At 34.0% G+C, this 12,117-nt stretch overlaps 1 protein-coding gene across 11 annotated transcripts in view; it reads left to right on the top strand.

Moving 5' to 3' along the window:
* ANO5 (anoctamin 5) overlaps positions 1-12,117 on the top strand; it is an 89,662-nt gene that overhangs the window by 50,737 nt on the left and 26,808 nt on the right. For all 11 annotated transcript variants that reach the window (XM_063641911.1, XM_063641910.1, XM_063641909.1 and 8 more), the window contains 4 exons: positions 6,368-6,502; positions 6,872-6,977; positions 7,082-7,142; positions 11,473-11,624. In XM_063641911.1, the coding sequence (XP_063497981.1) occupies positions 6,368-6,502; positions 6,872-6,977; positions 7,082-7,142; positions 11,473-11,624 (454 nt within the window). The remainder of the gene's footprint in view (positions 1-6,367; positions 6,503-6,871; positions 6,978-7,081; positions 7,143-11,472; positions 11,625-12,117) is intronic.

Below are 12,117 nucleotides of genomic sequence, written 5' to 3'. Positions count from 1 at the left end.
TACATGCAGTGTTTAGACCATTTATATCCAGTGTTAGTATTGATATGTGAGATTTTGATCTTGTCATCATGTTGTTAGCTTGTTGTTTTGTAGACTTGATTGTATAGTCTCTTTATAGTGCCTTTGGGCTATGTGTTTAACTGTGTTTTGTGACAGCAGGTGTTGTTCTTTCATTCCATGTTTAGTACTCCCTTAAGGACCTCTTGTAAGCCATGTCTGGTGGTAAAAAATTATCTCAGAATTTGCTTGTCTGAGAAGAATTGTATTTCTCCTTCACTTATGAAGCTTAGTCTGATGAGATATGAAATTCTTGGTTAGAATTTCTTTTCTTTAAGGATGCTACAAATAGGCTTCCTATCTCTTCTGGCTTGTAAGATTTCTGCTGACAGGTCTGCTGCTAGCCTGATGGGCTTCCATTTGGATGTAATCTGACCCTTCTCTCTAGCTGCCTTTAAATTTTTTTGTTCGTGTTGAACTTGGTGAATCTGATGACTATGTGCCTTGGGGATATAGTGTCTCATCAGCGTTCTCTATCTTTCTTAAATTTGTCTATCAATTTCTGGTGAGATTGGGGACATTTTTATAGACTATATTCTCAAATATTTTTTCCAGGTTGTTTACTTTCCTGTCTCAGGAATGCCAATAAGTCATACGTTTGGTCTCTATATAATCCTAAATTTTTTGGAGGTTTTGTTCTTTTTTTTTTTTTTTAACTTTTGTCTGGCTCAGTTGATTTGAAGAACTGGTTTTTGAGCTCTGAGGTGCTTTCCTCAGCTTGGTCTATTCTGCTGTTAATGCTTCCTATTGTATTATAAAATCCTTGTAGTGATTGCATCCATTCCAGAAGTTCAGTTTTGTTTTTTCCTAAAATGGCTATTTTATCTTTCAGCTCTTAGATTGTTTTACTGGATTCCTGGATTACTGGATTGGGTTTTAACTTTCTCTTCAATCTCGATGAGTGTCCTTTCCATCTAGATTCTGAATTCTATGTCTGTCATTTCTGTCGTTACCATCTAGTTAAGAACCATTGCTGAGGAGCTCATTTGGAGGTAAGGGGACACTGACTTTTTGAATTTCCAGAGTTCTTGCACTGAATCTTTCTTGCCTGAGAGGGCTGGTGTTCCACTAATTGTAGCATAAGTTGAGTATAGTCAATTGGCTTCATTACTGGGTGCTTTCAGAGAGCCAAGGCTCTGTACAGGGTCTTTATTTGTGGCTGGATTCTTGCCTTGGGTTTCACAGTTTTGTATATTGGCAGAAATGTTTTCAGTGTTGTAATTTGGGCTACTATCCAGTAGATGGCACTTAGGAGTAAGAGCCAACAGATAGGCTCAGCCTCGCAGCGCTTCAGTATTTCTGCCTATTCACAGCAGTGCTCTGTGGTGGGGTGAAAAGAGAGATGACCCTCTCTCCTTGCTCGTATGCTTCGGCATCCTGGGGGAGACCCCTCTGATCACTGGCACTGTGTCTGTGTTTCCTTTGTTACTTGCTAATTTCAGTATTACTTCTGATGTGATCTGATATGATTTATAATTTGCTCTACTTATCTCTGGAGTTCAATCAATTTTTGTTTTATATCTTTCCACTCTTCTCTATTCCTTTTTTTAGTTTTTATATTTCTGGGGTTTTCTTGTATCAGCAAATATTTATTTGAGAAGAGTTCACTCTGTTTTTAGGTTTTTATTACAGTATTATTCGATTCCATGTTATTTGGGGAGAATTATCAGACTAAATTATTTACTTAGCATTTTCTGATTTTGTTTTTGTTTTGCATGTTTTTTTATGGATGTGGCCTACTTATTTCAATTTGTTTTTGATTTATGAACAGAGTTTCTAGCACTAGAGTGCCCTTCTCTGTTAGTCCATCACACATTCTCAACATGTTGTCTGTAGACACCTTTTCTGCAGTGTTAAAAATGTCATTTTCATCATTGTGTGCCTGTGTTTTGACTGTGGCTCATCACATGAGGTCAGGGGTAGCATTTTCTACTTGTGGCATCATGTCAGCACTGAAAAAGTTTCAGATTTTGGAGAATTTTGTGTTTCAAATTTTCAGATGGGGGATGCTCAACCTGGTGAATGGGAGTGAGGGAGAATCTGTTTCTGCGTGTGCTGGACCTGAAGCTTCCCGTGAGTGTCAGAGCTGTGGGCACCCATCTTCCCTTACCCTGCGAAGCCTATTTCTTTCATTTCTACAAGATTCCAACTCTCCTCTCTTATTTTCTTTTTTCTGTTTACTGACACTCCTCCAAGGAGTACCAGTCTTCTCTTTGTATCTGATTCTTCTCAAGAAATATTGCTTATCTCAGGCTGCCACTTCCAGTCTCACTCTTTTCAGATCCTTTCTTATAGATTATAAATGACCAAATCCCAACATATATTCTGCATTAGGGCATTTAGTTAAACTTTTCTCTAGGGTTATTTTAGCTGTGTTTCTTTATATTTTCCACCCTACTTTACATTTTTCCCCTATAATTTCTTAAACATCTTCACCTCTCTTCTGTGTCTTAGATTTGTAGCAGCAGGTGTTGAAGTTGTTTTTATTTCCTTACTTACAGGTAATTTGAGGATCGTGATGTTCTCTGTCATGATACTGAAGGCTTGTATTGGGTTTGGGTGTTTTTCCCCTCCTTGTTGATTTCATGGGTTTTAGTAAAGGTTTTGTGGGTAGACTTGATAAAAGTTAAAATATTCTTAAAATAGAAAGAAATTTGCCTGTAATCTCAGCACTTTGGAAGGCCAAGGCAGGCAGATCACTTTAGGTCAGGAGTTTGAGATGACCCTGGTCAACATGGTGAAACCCCGTCTCTACTTAAAAAAAAATAATAATAATAATACAAAATTTACCCCAGCGTGGTGGCACACACAACTGTAATCTCAGCTACTTTGGAGGCTGAGGCAGGAGAACTGCTTGAACTTGGGAAACGGATGTTGCAATGAGCCGAGATCGCATCACTACCCTCCAGCCTAGCACAACAGAGTGAGACCCTGCTTCAAAAAAAAAAAAAAAAAGCAAAAAAGAAAAGAAAGAATTTATTCATAGATGCATAAGTACAACTTACACATTTCTTTTAATGAGACTTTATTAAGCATCACTACATATCAAGCAAGGTACTGCGCCTACAAAGATAATCAGATGGTGGTTTCCTAACATGAATTTGTTTGCAGGAACACACACGAATGCACATTAGTTACAGCACAGTAATACTCCAAACAAAATACGGAGGGAAAAGCACCTATCTTCATGACAACTTCTAGGAAAGCTTCACAGTGCTTTTGAACTATGTCTTGAAAGATAAGTAGCAGTATGGTAGGGAAAGAAGTTAGGTAAGAATATCTCAGGCAAAGAGAACACACAAGAGCATTGTGTGTTTAGTTCATGTAGGAGTGTCGGCAAAGGAGATTTGAATGTTTACCAGGAACAAAATCCTGAAGAACAATGCTGAAGTAAAAAGATGAAGCTTTGAAGGAAGAAAAGGATATTGCTCAATTTTTACTTTAGAAACATCATTTTATTGGAAACAAAAGATAATTTAGATGGATATAAGATTGAACTCAGGGAAGTAAGGAGGCTGTTAAAATTGTCCAGCAATAAATTTTGGAGGTCTTTTCAAGGCATTGACAACAGGAAGGAGAGGAGACTATGAATTAGAAAATATATTTTTATGACAGAATTCATTGGACCTAATGGATTATTGGATATGGAGGACAAAAATAAGGAAGACAGAATGATAGGGTGTCTAAAAAGAGATACAGTTTATAGGAATCTGATTTCCTAGATTTCACATATTTTATGTTACCTCTATACCAAACATCACTTTAATGTCCAGATATCTGGAAGTGGTTTTTCTGCCTTTTGAAAACAGATAATTTTGTCACATTAGATAATAATTTTGGGGGAAATGGCAATGCTAAGCTTGAAAAAAATGGGCTGATAGAGCATATAAAATTGAAGACTGATCACTGGCACATCAGCTCTATCAGCTCATATTTTCCTTCCAGCTTACACTTCAGGTAATTTTTTTTTTTTATATCCATATGTTGTATGTTAATGCTTAGAAACAAAATTGAAATACTGCCACATACTAAATAGCATAGACTAAATATATGTGTGGTACAGATAATGTTATCACAATGTGAGGATAATACTGAAGCTAAGTTTCTTAGATGTTTATGGATTCATTATAAAAACAAATCATTTTAGAAAAAAATGTTTGCATTGATTGATTTATCAAGATTGTATTCAATTTAATTCTATCATCATTCTTTTGATTATTTACTATGTCTTCAACTAAATATTACATCTTGGAAATACAAAATGAGAGCAGTCCCCTCACACAGTATCTAACACACATCTACCTATCAGATGCTGTGTTAAATGGTGCAGTGCCACAGATCAGTTGAAAGTCTAGTAAGTAAAATGGACAGGTTAAAAACGATCATAGATTTAAATATATGGCATATTTTTCTAAAAAATAATACTCAAAAGAAGGCTCTTCCTATATTTGAGCTTTTATACAGTGTCTCATATTATTAGATTTCTCTTATTTTCTTAGTTATGACTAATGAGATAGTTTAAATTAAATATTAAATGTGATTTCAATAATGTATATATTTTTACCATATTGCAAATCTAAGAAATATCTCTTGCTTTCTGAGATCCTAAAAGATTATTTAGTTGTTAATCTGTTACTGTTAGATACCCAAGTCCAAAGTTTAGTAAAATAATTTGTAGATTTCCACATGTAATAAATACTTACCTGATTTCATTTAGTAAATTCTCAGCAATTGCTTTTTTTGACAGGTTTAGAGTTCTTGAGGGATTTTATTTTTTATGCTCAAGGAATAAGAATTGTGACAATTGAAAAGGAGAAAAAAGTAGTACTTTAAAACTAAGGTTGTTGAAATATCCAGTTTCCTTATGAATTCTTAAAGAATTTTTAAATTAAGTCTATAGCAATAATGTTGATATTATATTTCTAATAACATTGATTCTGCAATTTTTAAAACATTAAAAATAGACATGGTAAACAGTAAATTTCATAAAATATATTTTTGTACTTTTCTGATTTTGATGTTATGTACTATTACAATAATTTCTACATTTTTCAGCAAAAAACTGGGAGAAACGAAGTTCATTCACTCTGAGTAAGCTAAGGAAGTTGCGAATGGCAGATTAACAAGGGAATATTATAGCATTATAATTTAATTTCAAGTTTATAGTGATCTGGAAAATCAAATTAGGGAAATTAACAATGCAAACTGTTCATCATCACTGAAAAGAATGAAAAAGACAGGATAAGCAGAAAGATGCCTACTAATGTTAAGAGTGCTGAAATATGAAGAATGGGAGGTTCAATAAAGTTAATATTGAATATGATAAATCTATTTTAAAATCTCATTGAGAAAAAATGTTTATAACCTTTATGTTCAGATATGTGTTCTTGTTGAGCATATATAGAAATTACAATTTAATATTAAGTACTTTCACAGAATCATGGCATACTACTAGAACACAAAGGGTATCACATCTTTCTGCCTAGGAAACTGTGGAAAGACTCACAGATTTGGTGAGCTGGGATCTATATGAATAAGGAGGAAGATTAATCAGGTTAAACAACAACAACAAGAAAACCTGACTTTCTGAGGAGCAGAGAACTACTTTCTCTCATTCCTAAATGGGTACTCAGTTAAAAACAAAACACTTGGTTGTGAGAATTAAAAGTTTGTGCCAATAAATGCTGTCACTTTTCAATTCTTTGAAAACCAAGAGCTGAGCTGCATATTACATAGAATTTTTGTTGAAGTAGTCATGTTTAATTCCTTAGCCTGCTACGTATGTCACAATCCTGTAAACATCCGAGATTCAAAGTTGGAGAAAGATGGAAATGTATACCTACAATGTGGTCAGAGAAATGTTTTCAGTTTTAGAGAAATAAAGCAAAAGTCCATGCAGATTTTGGATATGGTTTTGATTTGTTAAGTTCATTCCTAGAAATTACATTGCAGAATATTCTGTAGTTTATTTAAAAACCATTTAAATTCTCTTTATAATATGGAGGCTTTCCAAATTATCTTATTCAAATATTAAATTTAAATTCCATTTAATTGGCTTTCTACTAATATCTGTTATCCCTTTAAATCCTTATATCAGTCCTTGCACTATGGAATAAGCACTATCTTGTGTTAAAACATGATAATGATATGGAAACTGAAGTTTAGAGAGTTGAGTAACTGCACTGAAATTACATGTCTAGAAAGCAATGGAGCCAAAATTAGAATATATGCCTGTCTGAATACAAAATCAAGGCTCTCTGGACTGTAACATTCTTCCATATTCTGATTCTGTTTTTACTCTTTTTCACAGGAATTATTATGGAGAAAAAATTGGTATCTATTTTGTCTTTCTTGGATTTTACACAGAAATGCTATTCTTTGCAGCTGTAGTTGGCTTAGCTTGTTTTATTTATGGTTTATTATCAATGGAACATAACACAAGCAGGTAAGTGCACCTGAGTTGCCCAGATAGCGAAAACGTCTTTATCTTGTGCCAGATGAAGCTGTTGTTATTATTTCCCTGGCGTTTCCTTCAGAATGTTTCCTTATAGCAGCAGTTAATTGATATTTTCCAAAAACTACTCAAACATAACAGTCGCCTCTCCCCTGGTGCTTTATGGAAAATCTGTTTTTAAAGACGGGCTCTGAAAAGTCTGCTCCTCAAAGCATGACTTGACCCACTATAGAAATTGCTGCTTGATTGCCCCTTCTGTTATATGTGAGAAGTTATATAAGTAGTTGTTCTAATAAGAACAGCTTGTACTTTTACCTAAACAACTATCACTTTTCAATGACTTGGCTGCTCCTCTTGCAGCACTGAAATCTGTGACCCTGAGATTGGTGGTCAGATGATCATGTGCCCACTCTGCGATCAAGTGTGTGATTATTGGAGACTAAATAGTACGTGTTTGGCTTCAAAGGTATGTATGCATTGTAATATGTTGAAAAGACTTGGAATTTCCCTCCTTTTTATTACATTTAGTACTAAATTATCTTTGTGATATTGTTATTGTTATTTTTACAGTTCTCCCATTTGTTTGATAATGAGTCAACAGTGTTCTTTGCAATATTCATGGGAATTTGGGGTGAGTAAATAGTCCCATAAAGAAACAGCTTTCTTCCGACTAATGTGTTGTTTTGCCTCCATATAACATATGACAGATGAAATATCTTACATACCAAATGTGGTTTTAGATCATTGTGTCTTTGTTGGCATTAATACACTGATGGAGTGCATATTAGCGGCCATTAGTTCTTGGTCCACAAAGGTATCTATTAAACATCAGCTCATTTCTCTAAGAGACAACATAATTTTTGAAACATCAAGTGTATTAATTTCCCACTGTCTTTCAGTGCCATGTTAAAAACAGGCTCAAAAAGTACTTAATTCAGGAGAGACTAAACAAATATTTTATGGCTGGAGGATATTGAGTCGTATACAAACTGGAACAAAGATTAAAAACTTGAGGACTAAGGAACATTTGTGAGTCTAAATTGTCTAGTTATAGTTTCCACTTCCACATTCATTCATTAAAAATCCTTCATATAAAATGGAATTTCCCTTAACTTTGAAAATGCCTTGCCCAGGACTTCATATTTTAACTATTTCAGTTGGAAAGTTAAAGTGTCATGAAATTTTTCCTATCATCAGCAAGGAAAATATTTTCTGTAAGAATAACTTTGTTAGAAGACATCTAAAGACTGGTCTAAAATATATCACAAAACTTGGAGTTACTAGGTGTAAATTAGACATTTTTCCCAATTAAAAAACACCTCTAACAAACACAAATATGTGCCATTCAAAACTGGGCAAGGGCAGCCAGGCGCGGTGGCTTACGCCTGTAATCCCAGCACTTTGGGAGGCCGAGGCGAACAGATCACGAGGTCAGGAGATCAAGACTACCCTGGCTAACACAGTGAAACCCCATCTCTACTGAAAAATACTAAAAAAAATTAGTCAGGCGTGGTGGCGGGCACCTGTAGTCCCAGCTACTTGGGAGGCTGAGACAGGAGAATGGCATGAACCCAAGAGGCTGAGCTTGCACTGAGCCGAGATCGTGCCACTGCACTCCAGCATGGGCGACAGTGTGAGACTCCGTCTCAAGAAAAAAAAAAAAATTGGGCAAGGGCTGCATTATCCAGGCAAATAAAATCAAAATTTGTAGGTATGTGTGCAAAGCAGAGGGATTTATGGCTTTCTCTCATTTCTGCTTGGCTGCTGTGGTCTGAAGAGAGCAGCCTAGATTCAAAGAGAGAACAAAGAATCGAGAAATCTTATTAATGGTTTAATAGCAACCCCAATTTTTGTAAGTTGTAGTATATACATCCATTTTTCATGAGGCTGCCAAATCCTACCTCTCATTACTTGGAATCGAAAATGAATGATAGGTGCATGATTAAAACAAATACATTGTGAGAATTTTCCATTGTTTCCATTGAGAGAGATTGTGCACCAACACCTGCCTTATATTACATCATAAATAGAGAAGTGGGTGTGTGTGGAGCACCCTAAAGCACTATTTGCAGTTACTTGATCACAAGAGAGACTGATCACGTTTTTAATATTTACTGACCATTGGCTCTCCTTGATGTTTGAAGTATTTAAATTTTTTTATAATTCACATGTGCTTTTGTATAATAAGCACAGTAATCCTTTGTCTGCCACATTAATTGCAAATATTTTTTTCAGTTTGTAATTTATATTTGATCTCATTCGTAATCAGTGGACATTTTAATATAAATTACTGGTCATAAAACTTTCCTTATGGTTTTTCTTGTTTTTGTGTTTCTTTAGAAAACGTTCCCCACTGAGAGAGAATGTAAGATGTTCACCTAGGTTTTATTTCAGAAATTTAGTGACTTCATTTTATTTATACTTTAATATAATTCAGCAACTAGTTTTTAAAGTTTCTACCCTGGAACAGGTACTCTTCTAGGCAATAGGAATTTAAATATGCACATACATGGTCCTTGATTGTAAGACACATTTTGAGTGTACATGCCTCCATGATTGTAATTGTGTATAAGCCAGGCTCATCACTAGATTACTTGCTCCTTTAGGACAAACACCATGGCTTTCATCTCCATAGTTCCAGGGCTAGGCGTATGGTATGTATTCAAATATATGTTGAATAAGTGAATAATTTAAATGCTAATTGTATTCCTTCTTAAAAATGAAAAAGGTCAAGTCCTATTTAGGCACAATCTATAAGGCCCAAACCAAGGGTCCCTTTAATTTCCTGAAATCCTTTTCAGGGAATATGTGAATCCTGTGATTCCTATATACTTATAATCACAAAAGTCAGTAGAAATCATGGGAACAATTTCGTTTTTAGTCCACATCATTTCTCTTTCCTTACAGTACTCTTTTTGCTAACTATTTTGTACCATCGTTAATTTATCTCACAATCCCATCTATGTTGGCCAACTTTCTTATTTCTACTTCAGCATTAACAAACTTTGAGACAAAAAATTTTAAATGCTTAGTGTATTTAAAAGTTTTAGCAGTATGTATATGACATCCAATCTCTTGCATAGCCACAGTAACCAAATACTGCTTCTAAAATTAATGGTAGTTGTTCTATTGTAGTGTAAACAAACAAGCAAATATTAAAGTGTTTAATAGTACCAAGTTCATGAAACTGGTCTCCCTGCTAACAATGTATCTACTGAATACAGCAGTAATGAAATGAATAGAGTAAAAGTTTCTGCCTCATGAAATTCACAACCAATATTAAATGATAGAATGAATAAGTGAATGAAATATAACCTGCTGTTAAGAAAGTTACAATCTAATTGGGATAGAATCTGAAGTCTACTTTCGTAGAAGTGCATTGTAAATGCTAAGGGAGTACAGAGGAGGGCTGAATTACTTTTTGACTGGAGGAGTTATATGAGGTATCTAAAATAGCCAAACTCATGGAATCAAAGAGTGGAATTGTGGTTACCAGGGGCTGTACAATTAGGAAATGAGCAGTTACTAATCAATAAGCATACTTTAAAGTTTTAATTAAGCAAGATGAATAAGGTCTGTACAACATTGTACTATGGTCCACAATAATTAATTGTACACTTTACAATTGTTGAGTGGTTAGTCTACTGTGTTCTTCCCACTTAATAAATGTTTAAATATTTCTTTAAAGTTTAATGAGCAAAGGAAAACATAAACCAATGTATACATGAGCAAATAAACAAACAAAAAACCAACAGATGATAGGTATATTTGCACTGGAAAAATATATTTTGGAAGCTGAGAGAGCAATTAGATGACTGTAATGATAAAAATATAATTAGGATTTTTAAAAATGTGTGGATATCATCCATAGCTCCTTACATTATTTAAAAGGTAGAGAGTGAGCCAGAAAGTTGAATCTTTTACACATGGTAAAATTATGAGTTTATATTGGAGGCGTTAGTATTCTCTTCCTAAGTATATCCCAATAGAAAGGTATGTATATGCCCATCAATAGATATGTACAAGAATGTTCACAGCAGCACTGTGTGTAATAGCAGGTATCTGGAAACAACTCAAATGTCTGTCAGCCCAAGAATATATAACCAGAATTGCAATTTAACCATAGAGTCGAACACTATGCAGCAATGAAGATAAATGAATTTTCACTGCACACAGCAACAAAGTTGAACCAAAAAAAAAAAAAGCTTGACACGAAAAAGTATCAGTTGTGTATCATTTATGTAAATCCATTTGTAATGGAACAGTTTTTATATTGGTGCTGATTATATTGGTATATTTGTGATTTTTTTAATTGTACATTTATATTTTATGTATTATTCTGTAAATATATATTCTTCAATTGAAAGTTGATAATTCCAGCACTTGGGGGGCTGAGGCAGAAGGATCACTAGAAGCCGGGAGTTTGAGACCAACATGGGTGACAGAAGGAGACTCAAATAAAGACATAAAAAGAAAGCTGAAGTTTTGTGTGTATATATAGTATGTGTACTTTAAAAAAGAGAGTAATTGTGCTGGGGATTTGCTCTTATGCTTCCTAGGTATATTTCCCTAAGCCTGAGAAAGCAGTACAATGACTTGAATGATTTCAATAAAAGATACATGCAAAAAATTACTTCAGTGTTAATAAAAAGCTAAGTTCAAATATTACTTCAAATTATCTGAATGAAGAAATATATTAATATGTCTGAAAAAAATTCTTGCTTGGACCACTGACCAAGAAATTAATTTAAATTTTTGTATGAGTTGTTTTTCGGTGTATTATTGGATACACAATATTATGCCAACATTAATAATTGATGAAGTTTTAATCAAACACAACAGTGAAAGAGTAGCCACCTGAAACATGTGAACCATCCTGCAACCAAAGTAATTAAAGGGAAAAGTTGAAAAAGTTTTTAACTTTTTTTATATCTTTTTTTAATATATTTATTTACCTATAGTCACCTTATTTTTGGAGTTTTGGAAACAACGTCAAGCCAGACTGGAATATGAGTGGGACCTGGTGGACTTTGAAGAGGAACAGCAGCAGCTTCAGCTGAGACCAGAATTTGAAGCTATGTGTAAACACAGGAAATTGAATGCAGTAACTAAGGTAGACTAGAAAACTGTGAAACGGACAGCATATCTCAATAGACACACTGCTATAGGTTTCTTCTCATATAATCGTAGTTTAATTTGCCTTTAAAATATTCTGCAACATATAAATCACATAAACTTCTTTACTTGTTTCTAATATACATACATGTATATAAATGTATATATATGAAAATTTTCAAACACTTTCAAATGTAGATAGAAAAGTGTAATGAACTACATGGATGAACCCATCACTCAGAATCAATCGTTTTTAATTCATGGACAATCTTGTTTCATTCATACTCATACTCTTTTGTGTCACTAAATTATTTGGAAACAAATCCAAGGCATAATAACATTAAACTAAGTGTGAAAAGGAAAATAGTGTGTATGCTGTGGGCTTTGTATAGAAATGTACAGACATTGAAATGATGCTAAGTGATATATAAAAATTAAAATAATATTTATATTAAGATTGAGGTCTTATATTTTATTAGACTAACTTTTCT

This window comes from Symphalangus syndactylus, chromosome 6, assembly GCF_028878055.3.
Source record: "Symphalangus syndactylus isolate Jambi chromosome 6, NHGRI_mSymSyn1-v2.1_pri, whole genome shotgun sequence".
NCBI classification, from domain to species: Eukaryota; Metazoa; Chordata; class Mammalia; order Primates; family Hylobatidae; genus Symphalangus; species Symphalangus syndactylus.
Note: the sequence above shows the minus strand (reverse complement) of the source record. Positions and strands in the feature narration are given on the sequence as shown.